The sequence below is a fragment of the Aphelocoma coerulescens genome, chromosome 17 (assembly GCF_041296385.1).
Source record: "Aphelocoma coerulescens isolate FSJ_1873_10779 chromosome 17, UR_Acoe_1.0, whole genome shotgun sequence".
In the NCBI taxonomy this organism is placed as follows: Eukaryota; Metazoa; Chordata; class Aves; order Passeriformes; family Corvidae; genus Aphelocoma; species Aphelocoma coerulescens.
Genome location: NC_091030.1, coordinates 1,831,703 through 1,850,498, shown reverse-complemented (window position 1 = coordinate 1,850,498; position 18,796 = coordinate 1,831,703). Strand labels below are relative to the sequence as shown.

The window sequence follows — 18,796 nt, the reverse complement described above, 5'->3', positions numbered from 1 at the left end:
TTTGGTTTGGGTTGGAAGAGACCTCAAAGCTCATCCAGTCCCACCCCCTGCCACGGGCAGGGACCCCTTCCACTATCCCAGGCTGCTCCAAGCCCTGTCCACAACCTGGCCTTGGACACTTCCAGGAATGGGGTGACACCACACTTCAATATCCATAGAGACTCCAAAGAAAAAATGAGAAACATAGTATAAGGAAAAAGAGGAGCTGTGCTGCTACAATGACTCCTGAAGAAGCTGGGAGAAAAGCAGACAGTATCTCCTTTGTATCTTCTCCATTTCCTTGTAAATCCCTGGGAAAGCAGCTGGCACAGCCCCTCAGGCAGTGCTGTGGGTCCCACAGAGCTCCCAGGGACTCAAGCACTGGGTGCATCCCACTGCAGCAGGATTTATGGAGGTGAAGAACAGGCCAGGAGCCAGCTCCAGCCTGGCCATGCTCTGGACACATCAGAGCTTCATGCTGGTGAAGCCCAGGAAAAGCCAGGCTTTGAGAGCTGCTGGCAGAGTGCCCAGCCCATCCAGAAACACAAATACAAGCTCATTCCCCTCAAAAGGCACACAGGGTGCCCCTAACCCCCAGAGTCACTGGCCTGGGCCAAACATGGAGCTGGTAGGTCTGGACTCGAGGGGATCTGCCTGGTGCAGTGTCCAGCGGCAACACAATGGACCCAGAGGGATGGGAATCGGCGAGGCTCAGAGCTGAGAATTCCAAACAGCATCCTTACAGGCTGTGACAGAGCAGCTGCAGGGAAACAATAGCCCAGCAGCTGCCAAACTTCTTCCCAGAATACAGGAAAACTCTCTCACTCACATTGTGGCAAGGGACTGAGCCCAAAATCTGTCACCTCGGGCGTGGCTGGGGTTTAAACAGAGATTGTTTGTAATTCCTGAAGGAGATTCCAGAGGAGCCTTACGTTGTCACGGATGTTGATGTCCGAGCCCTTGGCCAGCAGCAGCTTCACCAGCTCAATGTGCTTGTACTCCGTGGCCCAGATCATCGGCGTCCAGCCCCCGTCATCCTGGGCAGGGACAGCAAAGGGTGACCCACAGGACAGACACAGCCTCCTGCGGGCTCCCCACACACCCCTGCCCTCCCCCTGGTCCCTCTCATCATTCCCCTTCAGTCTGCCCTGCTGCAGGTCCCTCAGGTCCTGCAGAACCCAGCGTGACTGGAGCAGCACACCTGAGCCAGATGGAGTTTATTCCGGCTCAGCAGGCTGGCATTGCATCTCCAGGTTGTCCAAGTACACTGACTGTCCAAAAGGCACAATGAGCACCCAGGTTGTGTAAAAGATCTTAGAGAAACTCCCTGAGAAGCCTGGAGGACCTGCCTCAGGTGCAGCTGTGTCACCCCACAGCAATGGACAAACCCCACAGCAATGGACAAACCCCACAATGACAAGTGCCAGGCTTGACCCATCCCACACCACTGTCCACGATCCCCCCACTAGGAAAAGCACAAGGACACCCTGGAACAACTTTGCTCCACAGCAAAGTCAGGGCCAAGGAGAAACTGCAAACCAAGGGAAGTTTCCCTGAGGGCAGTGAGGGCATCACCGTTCCCCAGCAGACGGAAGGCCCACAGGATTGCCACCCTGGAATGATTTGGAGGTGTCCCCCAGCAGCAGGACCGTACTTAAGTGAGCCCTGGACAGACAGCACAGTGCTGAGGGAGTCCCTGGCCTGGGAAAAGCAGCTCCTGGCCCAGGGAAGGCCTCACCTGGCAGTTGACATCCATCTTCCCGTTGGAGAGCAGGTACTGAACCACGTCATAGTGCCCCTTCTTGGCTGCCAAGTGCAGACACGTGGAGCCCTCGGCATCCTGCACACAAGCACAGAACAAACCCTCAGGGACGCTCAGGAACAGCAGAGAAGTTCCCAGATGGAGCAGAGAACTCCAAAAGCCCCCAGCCCACTGGCAGGAGGGCAGAGAGCAGGAGCCAGGGCCAGCACTGAGCAGAGCTCAGGAGCTTCACACCAAAGAGGTGCCACCTGTGCGGAGAAGGAGGCTGAGAGTGCAAAGGGCTTTGCAAAGCCTGGCAAAGGTACCAGCCCCAAGTCTTGGCAGCGATGCCCCCTTCCCCACTCCTCTCCATGTGCTGGAGAGCCAAAGGGAAGCAGAAATTCCTCACGCAGGCAAAGTTTGCACTTTACATCAGAAAAGTCGCCTTGTCTCGACTTGAAATGCTCCATTTCTCCAGGTTTTTTGCTGGGTTTTGTTAGCCCAAGGTCTTATCCCAGCACCTGGCAGCAGGGCACAGGGGTGTGGTGTCTGTCCCCAGCCTGCCCACAGCCATCTGCCCAGACAGGAGATAAAAACAACCTCGAGGTTTGAAAGGAAAAATGCCTTTGGGAGCTGGGAATACAAGGTCTGGAGGAGATGGACAGGCTGTGAGTCATGATGGAGATGCTCCCACCCTCACACCAAAGATCTCTCTGGCTGCAGCCTGATTTTATCAGGCATTTACATCCCAAGAGCTTAGCACAGAGCAAGGCTGGGAGAGCAGGCAATCAGGAGGATGAAACAAAAGACTGAAAACCAAACTACTCCTTCCAGCTAAATCCCTGGAAGCACCACTGGAGGTGAGAGCTTTGGGATGGAGCTGATGTGATGCAGGGTGAGGGAACAACTCTCTGAGCAAGGAGGGGACATCTCAGGTCAGGGATTGCAGCATGGAGGCTCCTTGGGACACAGAAGGAGTTTCTCCACCCCTGTAAATGCCTGCTCCATCTGAATAAGTCTACAGCTTTCCCCTTGGATTGGCAAGGGCCAAGCACAGCCCCTCAGCCCTGGGAGAGCAGGCAGATTTTATTGTAAAATCTCTTCAGGTTTTGAGTGGGGCTTTTCCATCCTGGTAACAGGACCAACAGCTTCACCCTGGGGGCTGGGAAGCCCCCACCCAGCTCCCTCCCCTGCAGCCCCAGGGCTCCACACACACCTGCCCCAGGTAAGGGCTGGATTTCCCATGGAAACAGCTGGAGCTGCTTCCAAACCAACACTGCTGCTTTCAAACAGAGGCCTGAGCTGGCACAAGAAACTAATTAACATAATAAACCAGCCTAGTCCTCAGATGTGATCTCAGGCTTCTAGTTTGCTTTTGCAAGCTCAGAATTTATCTCCTTCCCTTTACCTTCAGAAGCACAAATTCCCCTCTCTTCTCTTCCACGGGAATAAATCAGGTGAGAGATGTCTGGGCTGCTCCAAGACGTTTGGGACAGTGGCCAGCATGAACCCACACGTGCCTGTCTTGTCCTTTCCCCCTTCCCAGCTCGGAACCAGCCTCCCAAGGATCCATTTAAGGCTTGGATTGGGCAGCACTTGGTACCCTGTGCAATCCTGCCAGTTCCTTCCCAAACCCAGCCAAGAGCAGCAGGTTGTGACAATAAGGAGTTCACATGGGGAGGGTTCCTGTGCTCCAAATAGCATTTGATTTATGTGACTAATAAATGATCTGTGTATTTTCCAAGATTGCAATGCAACCAGAGCATGCTAAAGGCAAAGAGACAGCTGCATTTTATTGTTTTGGTTTAAATTAAGGGGTAGAGTTTAAAGATGGGGTTCAGCTTTGCCACTTGTGTGACTGCAAGAATCCACACATCAGTCCTTTGGAAAGGAAAGCTTCCTCTGTCATTTTTCCTGGCTTGGCAAGCACCTAATTACCAGCCCACTTTAAAACATCACCCCAAAATTCTCATTATTAGAGTCTACAGAGAAGGGAACTCTGAAATCCAACTCCACTGCAACAGATTTGTAACACTAAGAGTTATGAAATCAAATCCCCCTGACAGCTGGTGCCACAAAGTGGCAACACTTGCCCCAAACAGCTCATGGCCAGCAGGAAAATGAGATTATGACACTTCCAGCCTTCGCTCCAAGACAACCCAGCCCATTTTTCCTCAGCCTGGGCACTTCCACCCAAAACTCCAAGGAAGAAATGTTGGACAGAGGCTTCCTCAGGAGAAAAAGATAAGGAATAAACTACCTTGGGATCTACAAGTGCTCCAGCCTTGATCAGGTATTTCACAGTTTCCAGGTGGTTGTTTTCTGCTGCTTCCATCAGCGGGGTCCTCTGGTCCTCGGAGCAGGTGTCAATGTTAGCACCAGCCTGTTGGGAGGCCAAGGACAAGGCCAATTAGCACAGGAAGGATGTGGGAGTAGGGATTTAATAACAAGACTTTTTCCTGAAATTTAGCCATATTAAGCAGAGGAAAAAAGAATAAAAAAAAGGAGAAATAAAACCAGGAAAGAAGGCAGTGCAACCCCACCTGCTCTGGAAACAGCACACGCTGCCTGCCCCCTCTCCTGCCTTCCCCAGCCAGGAAGGAACTGTAAGGAAGCCAACAGCTGGTATTAAATAACTCCTGTTATTAATAGATTTTGTACTCCTACTTTCTAGATATTGTTTGTGTAACAATTTGGAAGAATCAGCCTCCTCCTTCTTGCAGCAGCTTTGTTTTCCCTGGTCTATCATTTAGACTAAAACAACCAGCTCTTCTCAATGTCACAAGCAGTAGGAACAACTTGCTGATTGCAACAGAAGCAGGAGCTGTAAAAAATATCCTGGGGATTGGCCAAATATTCCTGTGGAAGGCAATGGCACCATTTCCACAGAGGTCTCTGAGGAGATGTTCACTTCAACCCAGAGTGCCTTCAACCAAAACCTCACTCTTTTCCAACCCGTGGCTCTGTCAGGTTATCCTGCCTGCTTTAACCCTTGGGCTGAGCTCAGGAACCACCCAAAACTCAAACCCAGAAGGTCTCAGGCACACAGCTCTTGGCAGGTGTGTGTGTGTGTGAGGCTCAGACCTGTTCACAGCAGCTGACTCAGGTTCACCTGGCACAAGGAGTTGCTTTCAGGTGCCTCCCACTGAATTCCTTTGTTTTGATTCTTTTGCACAGCCAGAGCTATTTGAAGCAGAGCAGAGGAGAGGCATTTCACGTGGAACAGGCTGGGGCCATGCCCAGCCAAACACTGGCTGGTGCAGAAACCAGACATCAGGGAGAGAGAAGATGAAGCACTCTGGAAACAAACCAACCCTACTGATAATTAAATTGTTTGTAGTATCTCACAAGTTTTGCTCCTTTTCCTCATTCCACTGTCTTCACATGCAGTAATCTCAGTGAGAGCAGCCATTGCTGCCTTCAAACAGCACTTGAAAGCCTCCAGCTCCAGGTGCTGAAATGCACCCTCCCTGCAGGATCATTTCCAAGGGCCTGTCACTGCTGCCTTCTCAACAGCCCTTTAAGGTTTCCCAATCCCACAGGGTAAACAAAACACTTCCAGTCACTCCAGAGCAGGTACACCAGTACAAAGAAGAAAAACTGTAACTTTTTTTAATCCTTCTTTTTCTTCTTCACATCGTTTTGGAGAAGGCTCAACAACATCTCTACAGCTTTGACCATCTTCCCTCAGTCAGAATCCAAATCCCAGACAAGAAACTGAACTTGCATCATCCCTTCACTTCTTTCCACAGGTGAGACATTCACACTGCAGAGGAAAATCCTGCTGGAGTTCCTCAGGTTTTGACAGAAGGGATGGCAGGGCCTGGCAGCTGCCAGGCTCCAGAGCCTCACTGCCCTCATCACATAGAGCAGCCTGGCTTGGAGGTCAAAACAAAGAGCTTGGAGATCCCCTGCAGCCTGGCAGCACATCTGGCAGTGCAGCAGGCTGTGCTGGCACATCTGGCAGTGCCCAGCTCTGGCTGTGCTGAGGCACAGATCCCCACCTGCCCCACAGTGCCCTGCATCCAGTCTTCCCCTGCTCCTTGCCTGGAGAACAGCCCAGAAGGACGATTTCAGCTGTGTCCTCCAAACCCTCCCATTACTATGCCCCACTCCTCCCTCAGCAAAGCCCTGGCATTGAGGAGGTTTTTTACAGGAGGGATTTTCCACTGCTGATTTCCACGTGGGGCAGACCGAAGCCCACAGCAAATGGCTTGTACAGAGGACTGGAAGTGCAGACAGACCTGAATGAGCATATGGCAGATGTCCACGTGGCCAGACTCGGCAGCAGCATGGAGAGGGGTTCTCTTACTCTGATGCTCCATTTTAAAATTAGGGTCAATTCCATCCACTGCAAAACAGAGCAGAGACACTTTCAACCACAATTCAGAGATTGAAGTGTAACAGGAGAATCATGTCTCAGCCACAGGCTTTTAAAGGATGGGTTCCCAGCCCGTCCTCAGCCCTGCTCACGTCTCAGTGCACATTTCACCCGAAAGCTCCCAGGGCAGTCCCCTGAACATTCAATATGCAACAGCCCTCAAACCCAGGGCTTAGAAACACCATGGAATTCAATACCTTTTTAAGGCATTGCTACATCTCCAAAGGCCACGTCCCTCGGAGTCTCAAAAACAACAAACACCACACGAGGATAAAAGAAAAAAAAAATCACTGCTAGGTTTAAAGCAACCCAGAAATTGGGAACAGCAAAGGGTTGGCACCACCTGGCCTCTGTCTCAGCACTGTTAACTGCAATTAATGTCAGTGATCCTTGTTGCACCCCTGCAAAGACAGAGCTGCAGCATGGATGGAATTTGTCCACGCAGGCTCAGGATCTGGCCAGAGATTCTCACAGCTGTGCAGAGACTGACAGATGATGCTGACAGCCAGACAAAGATGTCTGGGCATGATAACACGTTGTGTATGATGAGGCTGTAGTTAAATATCAATGAGTAACATTTCTGTGCTATTGAAGACAGGAACAATGGAGCAAACACTTGCTAGACAAAAAAAAAAAAAAAAAAAAAAAGAATGAACTGATAAAGGGCAAGAACAGAAAGCGTCCAAAAATGTACAGCAAAGTACCAGAGAGGAAAGGAAGCATCCTGAGGAAACATCGTGTCCTTCAGAGGGGGAGATTCCTGGGGAATATTGCTTGGTAAAAACAAGCTCAGCAGCTCAAAGGCATCTGGTGACAGGCAGCTCTGTACCCCAAAACAAACCCCATGGACTGAGCTCTTCCTTTTTGCCCTCTTGCTGATGGGTCTTGGCTTAAGCTGACTCCCATCTTTTCCCTCTCTACTGGATGCAAATATGGATCCACTGCATGGAGAGGGGATGGGAAAAACCCCATGGAGGTCATTTTGCGGACACAACCAGCTTGTGTGGATAAACCCACACTCAAATGCAGACACGAGTGGGGAACAGTGCACATTTCCCAGGGAGATGAAGCCCTTTCCAATGACACATCCCTTGCAGGAGTGTCTCTGCTCCAGCTCCACTCCCCGGGGGCAGTGGGAATGTGACGTGATGCCATGCTGGGAAGTGGCCGCTGGCACTGCCTGGCAGGAGCTGGGAGTGCTGCCAGACGGGCCCTGGCGTGGGGAGGAGGCACCTACCCAACATCAGCAGGACCTTCTGCAGCTCCCCTTGCCTGGCAGAGAAGTACAACTGCTTCGGGTGGAACCGCAGCTTCTTGGGCCTGCAGGAGGGGGGAAAAGGTGAATTAATGGAATTAATCCCCAGGGAGAACAGCCAGGAATGTCACTCCCCCATGGGCGTGACAAAGTCTGGCCTAGGGAGTTCTGGGCTCATCCCTCAGCGTGAGCAGCAGGGGAGGGGGGGTTCTACCCCTCTGTCCCACTCAGGTGAGACCCCACCTGCAGAGCTGCCTCCAAATCTGGGATCCCCAGCACGAGGATGTGGAGCTGCTGGAGTGAATCCAGAGGAGGCCCCGGAGCTGCTCCCAGGACTGGAGCCCCTCTGCTCTGAAACCAGGCTGGGACAGCTGGAGGTGTTTATCCAGAGAAGAGAAGGCTCCAGGGAGAGCTCAGAGCCCCTTCCAGGGCCTAAAGGGGCTCCAGGAGAGCTGGAGAGGGACTGGGGACAAGGGATGGAGGGACAGGACACAGGGAATGGCTTCAGACTGAAAGAGGGGAAATTTAGGATTAAATATATTAAAAATCCTTCCCTGGGAGGGTGGGGAGGCCCTGGCACAGGGTGCCCCTGGATCCCTGGAAGTGTCCAAGGCCAGGTTGGACATTGGGGCTTGGAGCAACCTGGGATAGTGGAAGGTGTCTGTGCCCACAGCAGGGGGTGGAACAAGGTGATCTTTAAGGTCAGTTCTAACCCAAACCTTCTGTGATTCTCTGATACAGCTCCAGAAAAACAAGTCTCCAGAATGAGGTCTTAAAACTTCCAGCTCCAGCTCCAGCCAGCCCTGTTCCAATGAGGGCTGGATCTGTTCAGTGCTGCTCAGCAACAAATTCTGGGTCTCACTGCTGTGAACAGGAGCCTCCAGAAGTTACAGCTGCAGCTGAAGAGCCAGTGAAAAACTAAATCCTCCAGAGTAATCAATAAGACATTTAGAGCTGTAACAGTTCTCCCAAATCTGTTGGGGATGACTAATGAGCAAAGTGAACAATAAAAGCTCTGAGCTGGACCAAAATCCAGAGAAGCTAAATCTCATTTTCTCTAGGCCAAGCAACTTTGCTGGGAACTGGAGTGACCCAATGGGTTTTTTTCTTACTTTTCAGAGTCCAGGGCAATCAGGGCACTTTCCAGAGTTTCTTTAACTGGTCCCTGGGTCAAGCTAGTAGTAGGCTTTGGAAAAACTGAAGACCCAGCCATGTCAAACCCTTCAGCAGCCGAACTTTCTGGCTTGTCTTCCTCTGACAACCTCATCCCAGTGCCACTGAAGAGGAAAAATGAGAGACAGCCAAAGCACAACCATTAAAAATACACAACAGTGCCTCTCTTATGCCAAAAAAGGAAAGCAAATGCATTTTAAATACAGATAAGTGTAACTGAAATCAAAACACAAACCAATATATTTTACGGTAAGAACTTGCCCCAGAAAGGAACTGCACTGCCCTGTGATTACATCTTGATGTGCTCTGTGCTACAGGAGACCCAGGCATGTGGGGCAAGTCTTAAAGCCACCTAAACAAGGCCAGAAGGGATGGGAAGTCAGAGCACCGTGCAACACAGGGCTGGTTTGATTTGTGCTTTCCTCCTCTCTTTGCACTTGTGCTCACGGGTGCAAGTCGGGAGCTGCAGATGGGAATCTCTGCCACTCAGCAAACCTGGCAACATCAACTAATCCCACTATTATTCCATTCCTAGCAATAAGAGAGAGGAATGGTTTAACTCCTGAACCCTCCCACCTCCAGAACCTCTGCCTCAGCTCTGGGGCAGCGAGTGACACAAAACACCCCTGCGGATTCCTGCAGCTGAGCCGGCGCAGGCAGCATTTGGCTCGTCAGGAGGAGCCCAAACATTCAAATCAGAGCCTGGAGGTTTGAGATCCCCCCGTGCTCCCGAGCTCACCTCCCCGTCGTGGTGTCGGCCCTGCCCTCCACAGCCGCCGGCTTCTGCTGCTCGTAGCTCAGGGACACCGTGGAGGTCGTGTCAGCCTTGGCTATTGTCACCTCCTTGGCCTTGGAGGCCTCCTCCCCGCAGTGTGGGCAGTAGCTGGTGTCGTTCACCTGCGAGGCACAGCTCTTGTGGAAGCGGTGGGAGATGCTGCTCTCGGGCTGACACTCCATGAAAGTGCCCTTAAAAAACCACAGAGAAGGAATTCAGCCCCGGCTCGGGCCGTGCCTCACCCCTTCACACGCTCCATGCCACTCCTCTCACCACCTCTCTCGGCCCTGCTGCGTCCAGTACAGTAAAGCAAGCACTGCCACTTCTTTAGAAGAGAACAAAATCAAGGTAAAGGGGGAAAAACTCACTTGGTTAAGGACTGCAAAGCAAGGTTTTGAATTGTGCTTGGGAAACAGAACAAAGGAGTCCCAATTTCCAGCTCTTCCCTCTAACGCTTGAAGTTCTCGCTTCTGTCTCTAGAAGTGCCAGTGCACTGTAAGGACGCCCCCAAAACCAGAAAAGAAAACTTCAGACCTGTGCTGAGCCAGCATTAAAGCTACCTAAAACACAGCTGTACACAAAGCATTCAAGAACCTGCAAGAATCTGTCGCTGACCCCACTGTAACCCAAATTATGTGACTCTTCTGCCTGGACCAGCCTAATTAACCCAACCAAGCTGTCTGCTCATGCAACAAACTGGGCAATTCCTCTTCTAATTATTTTCCCTTTCTAGCAAAGTCCCTGCAACTGCTGTGCAGGACCCCAGAACTCCTTGCCCTGTGGTGTCAGTGCTGCCTGAAGCCCTACTGTGCTCTGGGCTGGTGATGGGTGGCACAGACAAACACTCCAGGTTCACCTCTGTGCACCAGGACACAGCACTGAGAGATGTGAGAGAGTGCAAGGAAAGGCCAGTCAAACCCCCTCTTCTCCTGAATTCAGTCCTCCCAAGCCATCTAATTAACTCTATTTCAGCTTTGCAAAATGCCTTGAAGGGTTTTGAGGATTTTATCTTCTAAATGATCTTTGACTCAGCAGGAAAACCCAGGATGGCTCCATTTACTACAATAACACTTGAGACTACTGCAGCATCTTTCCTTGAGTCATCTCGAAAATACCAGCATCACACAATTAAGCCTCATCATCACTCCGTGAGGCCTCCATTGGTGCCTTTCAGCTTTATCCACAGGGAAAGCAGGACACTGGCCACTAAAGGACTGCACCAAGTCCCTTAAAAGCCTCGGTGGCAGAGGTGGAAGAAGCAGCAGGAGATTACAGAGTGGTTTGGGTTGGAAGGGACCTTAAATCTCATCTGGTTCCACCCCCCTGCCATGGGCAGGGACACCTTCCACTATCCCAGGTTGCTCCAACCTGGCCTCGGACACTTCAGGGATCCAGGGGCAGCCGCAGCTTCTCTGGGCACCCTGTGCCAGGGCCTGCCCACCCTCACAGGGAAGAGTTTCTTCCTAATATTTAATCTTCCTAATATCTGATCTAATTGAGATCTCCAACACTGCTTCGGTCCAGTGCCACCACTCAGGATCCCCATCCTGAGGGGACACAGAGGTGGGGGCACAGGTTCATTTACAAACCAAGCTAAGACATTTTTTGATGTGATTGATCTGTACACAGAAAGAAAAACAACAAACCCTTGTTCCAAAGAAATTCCAAAGGCAACACTTCCAGCATGTGAAATCCCTTAGGTAGAACCCCTTGGGGGTCTCCAGGAAGATAAAGCTGATGATTTCAGCTACCCTCACACACATTCCTATTGAAAACACCTCCTGATGTGCTGTGGAACGAGGTGGGGCTGATGCCAGGAAGTCAGGAAACCCCTTTAGGGACCATCTCCACCTTCAGCTTCCAGCTACTGCAACAGGTACCCCCTTCCCTAGATTGAGAGCACGGACTTACTGCAGTGCAAAAGTATCCACAGCCAGGGCAACACTGGTGTTTCACCATCCTCCCTCTATGGTCCTCACACAGCACCAAAAGCTGGACTTTGTTAGACGGGCGCATCAGTTCATACTTAACCACACTGTTTGTGCATCGGCCCAGCTGGAACAGGAGAAATTAAAGGAAATGAAATTACTGGAGACCACAACACTCCCTGTGCTTGTGCGGAGGAAGATTTTGCACGCTGCCTCGAGGAGGCCTGGCTTTTTCACAGGAATTCAGCTGTGTGCCAGAGAGCATTAGCAGTGCAGCAGGAAGCTGTGAAAGCTGCTCTCAGGAAGGAATGCATCATTTACTAACTAACATGCATGTGCACCCCGAGTCATTTGTTCCCTGCAACAACGACAACAAAATCATAACTGGAAATAGGCAACAGCCAAGCAGCAGAAGGGGCAGTCCCAGGGGCCTGACTCACACAACACACACTCTCCTCTTGCCAGGAAGAGCGGGTGTCAGTGACCAAGAGAACGAGACCGTACGCACTAAATCTTGTTACTGCTCAGAAGTCGGAGTCACAGCAAGATAAAGGGAAAAATAATTGCTCCTCATTGCCAGAGAAGTTATCGTCTGTGCCGGTTCCAGCACTGGCCCCTGCCCAGACCACAGGGATGGAGAGCCAGGCTTTCATGAGAGCTCAGCTAAAGTCGTGTTTGGAGCAGGTTTTCCAAAGGATTTCACCAATCTACAGCTCTGGGCTTAAAAATCAGAGAATCACAGAATCATGGAATGGTTGGGTTGGAGGGACCTTAAAGCCCATCCAGTGCCACCCCTGCCATGGGCAGGGACACCTCCCACTGTCCCAGGCTGCTCCCAGCCCCAATGTCCAGCCTGGCCTTGGGCACTGCCAGGGATCCAGGGGCAGCCCCAGCTGCTCTGGGCACCCTGTGCCAGGGCCTGCCCACCCTCCCAGGGAACAATTCCTTCCCAATATCCAATCTTCGCCTGCCCTTCTACAGCTTAAAGGCATCCCCCCCTTCTCCTATCACTCCAGGCCTTCTCATGCCCCACCTTGTCCTGCCACTGGCAGCAGGTTCCATCACTGGGGTTCCCTGTTCCCAGCCAGTGTTCCTTGCTCTGCTGCACAGAGGGATCAGCACCTCCTGCAGCCACCACACTGTCCCAGCCCAGCTGTCACCTGCCAGCACGACACAGCACTCTCTGAATCCTGTTTCAAGCTCCCCTTGATAATAATCCTGCTTTCCCCAAATACCTGGCAAAGGAGATTTATAAACTAGGAATATGAAAGTGAGAGGCTGCTCCAAGGAAATGTCCCTTGCAGGGAAGGTGCAGAGTTTATTGTCCTCATGACTGAGTCAGGGACTCAGTGCCACAGACTGTCCCTCTGCTCCAGCCAAGGATTTGCTGCTTTTTCTCAACAAAACTAAACTTCCTCTCTAATTTTTTTTAATTCCACTCCTGCAGAAGCAACACCCCTGTGGAAAAAGAGAATGGATATTAACCTAGGCTCACCATTCACCCCAGCATCTCCAACTCAACTTTCCCAAATTCCAGCTGCAAAGCCTTCCTGTGGCTGGGACACCTTGGCCAGACTGATCCCTGTCACCACCCCGACCCCGGGGGCTGCAGGGGTGGCACGAGGGGACCATGGATCTTTTCCTGAGGAGGAATTTTACTGAGCTGAGGAAATGCCATTAACAAGTGGAAAGCTGCGCCACCCATGTGAGGAAGACCCTGCACTACTATGCCACACTTTATTATTTGTTAGAAACTCTAAAAAAAGTTCAACGTGATTAATTGCTGTTTTCCAACCATTAAAGAGTGCAGCAGGGTGCTCATAGCTATTTATAACACTCTCCAAGGACATGACAGTCTGGAGAAGCCACTGTTCACACATAAAATATTCCTATAACATCTCTGAGTCACTTATCCCATTATTAAAAAGAATCTAACATAAAGCATGGCCTTTGCTATTCCTCCCTGTGATTTATCCAGGGACAGAACTGTCAACCCACCATAGCCAGGAGCAGGAATGCTTTCCCACACCTTGAGTTTGTTTAGAAACCCTGGGGTCCCCCCTCTCTCTGGACAGAGATGTCTCCCAGGACATTTTCTCTTTGATGAATCAATTTTGCCATTCTTTGGAAATTCCTCTCTCCAGCACACGCTAACAGAGTGGTCTAACATACTAACAGAGCTGGTCTACAAACCTGATTATCCCTTTGTCTCTCCATCCTCCCTTCTCCTGGGATCCTAGAGGAGAACTAGGGATGTTCTCACTCCTTGTGCCACCACCAGTGAGTGTGAGAGAGCTGCAGTGAGGCTGAAGCTGAAAAGAAACCCCAGCACCTCCCAGTAAAAGGAGAATCCATCAAGTGCATCCCTGTCCTGCAGTTCTCACTTCCCACATTTTGGAATGGAGTCACTTCTGCCACTTCCTTCCACACTTCTGGAACCAGCAGAGCCCAACCAGCCCAGCTGTGAGCGACCCAAAGGCATCGAGTGCAACCCCTGTCAGGCAGTCAGACCTGGGGCTGCAGAGCTGCCAGGACATGGAAGCTTTGGGAGAGAACGAGAGGAGGAGAGAGGAAGGCTGGGGCAGCAGAGGCCATGCCAAGCTCCTGAAACTCAACACCTGGCCACAGAAAGGTTTACAGCAGTTCCTTCGTGGTCAAGGCAAACCAGCTCCAATCCTTGACTGGATTTGCTCCCTCTGATGCAGGTTCATGTATTTTAACTCACTCGGCCTCAAGTGTGAATGTTACACCAACCAGATCCAGCCACACAGGCCAGGACAAGCCAGAGAGACCCACCCAGAGCCTCTCCCAGCACAGATACAGCACCCACTCCCTTCCCAGTGGCCTCACCCCGGCGCTGAGACAGGCACAGAGTGCTGGAGCCCTCAGCTGAGCGAGGGGGACCCTGGCCCTGCCATTCCTCACACCAGAGGGTCCCAGTCTAGCAGGCCCAGAGTCCCTGTGTGACCCCACACGTGCTCCTGGCACAGCTTTTCACTCTTTATGGCCTTGTCCTCGGCAGGAAAGGCTGTGGGAAGCTAAAGGACAGGCTCCTACCTCGTTATCCACGCTCTCCGTGGCCATGCACTGGTTGTTGGCTAACGTGGTGATCTCTCTGCTTTTGGGGGTTTCCATTCGACAGCTACACAGGGGCACTTCCTGGAGACCATCCACTTCCATTGCTTCAGGGCCATTGGAGAGACCTGGGGCACATGAAACCAGGGAATCAACTCAAATCCTCTTCCAAAAGAAAGGATTCAGTCCATCCACACCAGCCATGTCCTGTGACTTCTTCCCATTCCATGTCCTGAAATGCTCTCAAGGCTTTAGCCCTGTAAAAGAGACCCTTGAACACCAGCTGGAGTTTGCAAAAGCCTCCTGTGCTTCTCCAAGTCCAGCCACACTCAGCTGACTGTGCTGAAATCAAGAGTGGTAAGTTAAGATCAGTTTAGTCTGAGAAAACCTCAGGAAGGCAAAGCAGTGAGGTGCAGGTTTTTATCAGCCTCTCTCTCCTCCCCACAACACTGGGCTCCAGCACCAGGAAATCTGTAGGAAACCACCCGGAGGTGGGAATTTGAATAGGCAGTGTGAAGTGATAAATAGAGATGATCAGGAAAGCACAAACTCCTGTTTCCAAAGGCTGATTACACAGATGGGAAAACAAAATTCTTGGGACTGTTTGGTCTCAGCCAACCAAGAATTATTTATTTTGGAAAGAGAACAAACCAGGGAAAAGGAAGCAGCAAGATGCTCCCATGTTCTTGCCTTTTCCTCATCTCTTTCACTCAGATGTTGAACATTTACAAACCTGTGAAAAGGTGGATGAGGGCTTTCGAGGGGGGTCACTTTGGGAATATTCCTGCGGTTCCTCTGGATTGAAATCAACCACTGGCTGCAAAACACTGGCCTAGTGACAAAGGGGTTGATTCCAGTCCTACCCTCCTCTTCCAGTCCTGCCCCAAACTCTCTCTTTGCACTGTTTACAACACAGAAGCCTTTGGGCTTTGGGCTGGTTCACCCTGAAGCATCCCAAGCTTTCCCTACCCACTGCTACGGGATTGACTCACACTGAGAAGGAAGCTCGCTGCTGGTTTTTAAGCTTTTGAATGGAGAGTTATCTTGCTGTGAGGTTTTGCAGATTTAACTTCATCCCTGGGGGAGATTCCTCTTCAGCTGCCCTGGCAATGGCAGCCTTCCCCCAGAGCACCCTGCCCATGGCTCTGACCCCACCAGCCCAGCACAAGCCCTTTTCATGCCAACAGGAATTCACTCCTTTATGGAATCACAGAATCACAGAAATTCACAGAATTTGGCCAACGAGTTGCAAGCCCAAGCCTAGCAAAGGGATATTTCAAGACACACAAGCCCAGGGAAAGCCCTTGCCGTTTTCATGTAAAATCCTGTCAAGATCTTAAAGGTTTAAGAGTTTTCTCTGGGAGCACAAATCACAAAGCTCATTGCTCGCCTTCCGAGCTGTCACTTCCCTAATCTGTTTGACATCCACAGGCTCTGGTGAAAGCATCCCTCGTCCCTCCTGACCCTCCCTTGGCGGGGAAGGCTCCCACCCTCTCTTTGATGTGGCTCTATCAAAGGAGCCACACAACCTTTGAGGGAGCAGTGGGGACAGACGGGCGGATCCAGCCAGGGGATGCTGGATCAGCACGGAGAGCAGCAGCTGGGGCTGAGCACCCAGGGCCCAGCTCCAGTCCCTGCTCTTCCCAGGGCTGAACAAGACATTCCTGAGGCAGCAGCGATTTTGGGGGGATATTTCAGGGAGTGGAGGGGAGCTGCTGAGTGGGACAGGGGACTGGGGCAGTGCCTTGGACCCTTGGTGAGTGCATTCCCAAGGTAATGTGCCCCACTGGAACTGGGATCCCTTCTGCACCCTCATTCCATCCCAGCACTATCCCTATCCTCATCCACATCGCCAGCCTCATCCTCATCCCAAATCCATCCCCATTTCTATCCCTGCCCTATCCCAGCCCCACCCTACATTCATCCTCAACCCAAGCCCAGCCCCATTCCCATCTCTTCTTCATCTTCAGCCCCATTCCCATCCCTACTCCAGACCTATCTCTATCATTACCCCAGCCAATGCCATCCCCACCATTATCCTCATCCCCATCCCAGCCACATTCCTATCCTCATCCCCAATGTACCCCAGTCTGTATCTATCCTCATCCCTATCCCTATCATCATCCCAATCCCTATCCCAACTCCATCCCTGTCCTCATTCTCATCCCTATCCCAGCCCCACCATTCCTATCCCAGTCCTATCCTCACCCTAATCCCCATCCCTATCCCTATCCCAATCCCCATCCCCATCCCTATCCCCATCCCTATCCCCATCCCTATCCCAATCCCCATCCCCATCCCCATCCCCATCCCTATCCCCATCCCTATCCCAATCCCCATCCCCATCCCTATCCCCATCCCCATCCCCATCCCCATCCCTATCCCAATCCCAATCCCACCCCACTCCCGTTGCTCCGCGCGCTCTGTGGCCGCCAGGGGGCAGCCGGGGCCCCGCACGGCGCCGCCCGCCGAACAAAGGGACCCCAAAGCCGACCCCAAACCCAAACCCGACCCCAAAGCTGACCCCAAACCTGACCCCAAACCTGCCTCCAAACCCAAACCCGATCCCAAACCCGACCCCAAACACAGTCCTGACCTCAAACCTGGCCCCAAACTCAAATTCAAGCCAGACCCCAAACCCAGCCCCAACCTCAATGCCAAACCTGACCCAAACTCAAACCCGACCCCAAACCTGACCCCAAACCTGGCCCCAAACTCAAATTCAAGCCAGACCCCAAACCCAGCCCTGACCCAAACCCAGCCCCAACCCCAATGCCAAATCTGACCCAAAACCCAGCCCTGACCCTGACCCCAAACCCAAATCCAGACACAAAACCAGCCCTTACCACAACCCCAGCCCCAACCCCAAACCTAGACCCAACCCCAGCCCCAGCCCCAGCACTCACCTCCTGCTGGCGAGGAGAGGATCCCCTTCACCCGGAGATCCAGGGAATCCAGGGACACCTCCATGTACTCCATGCTGTTCTCCTGGCCGGGGCCCTCCCTGCTGCCCAGCGAGGGTTTATAGGCTTCAGCACCTGGATGGGAACAGGGGATTTACACAGAGCCCACAGGTAAACCCACCCTGAGGCCGTGAGGCCGTGCCTCAGGCCCGGGCTGTGGGGGCTCCCTGAACACATCTGGGCACACGGGACATGGCTGGGCACTGGTCTGGCCACACTGAGCTTCCACCTGCACCCAGGCAGGGAATGACAAGAAAAGAGAATAAATGAGCCGAGTTCTGCCTCTGCAAGGGCACAGGGAAGGGCTGAAGCAGGGCTTGAGCATCCTCCTGCCCCCACCTACTGTGCAGGGCTCAGGTACAGGCCAGCCATGCAGAGCCACCTCAGGAGGAGGATGAGACAGGTGACACCCAGCTTAAAGGGAGGGGAAACACATAAAAGTCAAGTTGTGGCTCTATGTGAACAGAGCTGCTGCTGGGAAGAGATTCTGGGGGACCCCTTAGAGCCTGAGAGGGAATTTTCAGTCTCTTCACACTCCCTTGGCTTCGCTTTCTCTCCTGGTTTGTTTCTCCCAGTCCAGCTTAGCCAAGAGGGTTTGGTCACTCTCTAAGACCAGCTCCCAGCTTTACTGAGGGGCAGAGAACCAGCCTGCATCTGAAATGCAGAATGAGGTATCTGCAGTGACAGGGATCGAGGGTCCCTACAGCCATTGGGAGGAAGAGGAGCAAGCCAGGTGTCTGACAGAGCCCAGGCACAGAGCAGGGCCTGGAACAACCAATTCACTCAAAAGTCCCAAAAAGCTGCTGACACAAAAATGACCTTTTTGCACGGAATTAGTGAGCCCAGAAGAATAAAAATAAACCCTTTAGTGGCAGTGGATGTATGAAACTTTAGCAATGAGGCTGGAAGCACAGCTGCACTATCCACTTCATCTCTCCCATGCTGTTATCTTTCCCAAAGAAGCATCATCACATCCAGCCTGCACTCCTGGCTCTCCTCACCTCTCAGCTTCCAACAGAGCTCACTGAAACCTTCTTTGGTGCCAGGTGGCTCGGCACAAACAAGAGTGACCCCCTGAACAACACCCACACTTGAGATGGGCCCGAGGCAGCTCATCCCAGACACTGTGGTGCTTCCAGAAGAAGCAAAGCCAAGCTGCACATCCCATTCAGCTGCACAAACATCCACACAAAAGCAATGGAGCACCATTCCAGGGTGGTTCTTTCATCTCCTTCTTCATCTAAACATGTTCCCCTGAGCTCATGGGACAGGAGTCCACATGGACATGGGTCACAGAAGCAAAGCCTGGTTTGGATTGGAAGGAACTTTAAAGATCATCTCGTTCCACCCCCTGCCACGGACAGGGACACCTTCCACTATCCCAGGTGGCTCCAAGCCCTGTCCAGCCTGGCCTTGGATACTTCCAGGGATCCAGGAGCAGCCACAGCTGCTCTGGGCACCCTGTGCCAGGGCCTCACCTCCCTCAAAGGGAACAATTTCTCCTGTATTTCTAACCTCAATTTCCC

At 52.1% G+C, this 18,796-nt stretch overlaps 1 protein-coding gene and 1 long non-coding RNA gene across 20 annotated transcripts in view; one reads left to right on the top strand and one right to left on the bottom strand.

Annotated features, from left to right (window-relative positions):
• The window catches only part of EHMT1 (euchromatic histone lysine methyltransferase 1), a 116,463-nt gene that overhangs the window by 17,024 nt on the left and 80,643 nt on the right, over window positions 1–18,796 (bottom strand). For 16 of the 18 annotated variants that reach the window (XM_069031579.1, XM_069031591.1, XM_069031590.1 and 13 more), the window contains 10 exons: window positions 17,214–17,345; window positions 14,290–14,435; window positions 11,216–11,359; window positions 9,269–9,495; window positions 8,469–8,633; window positions 7,339–7,421; window positions 5,965–6,071; window positions 3,981–4,103; window positions 1,718–1,819; window positions 912–1,016 (listed from right to left, as the gene is read on the bottom strand). In XM_069031579.1, the coding sequence (XP_068887680.1) occupies window positions 912–1,016; window positions 1,718–1,819; window positions 3,981–4,103; window positions 5,965–6,071; window positions 7,339–7,421; window positions 8,469–8,633; window positions 9,269–9,495; window positions 11,216–11,359; window positions 14,290–14,435; window positions 17,214–17,345 (1,334 nt within the window). The remainder of the gene's footprint in view (window positions 1–911; window positions 1,017–1,717; window positions 1,820–3,980; window positions 4,104–5,964; window positions 6,072–7,338; window positions 7,422–8,468; window positions 8,634–9,268; window positions 9,496–11,215; window positions 11,360–14,289; window positions 14,436–17,213; window positions 17,346–18,796) is intronic. The other 2 variants (XM_069031593.1, XM_069031594.1) reach the window with 1 other exon arrangement.
• LOC138119575 (uncharacterized) lies at window positions 3,059–5,665 on the top strand. Of its 2 annotated transcripts, XR_011155541.1 has the most exons (4): window positions 3,059–3,177; window positions 3,267–3,371; window positions 3,899–4,013; window positions 4,898–5,665. It is a non-coding gene; the product is annotated as an uncharacterized lncRNA (long non-coding RNA). The 2 variants fall into 2 exon arrangements; XR_011155542.1 differs by lacking the exon at window positions 3,267–3,371.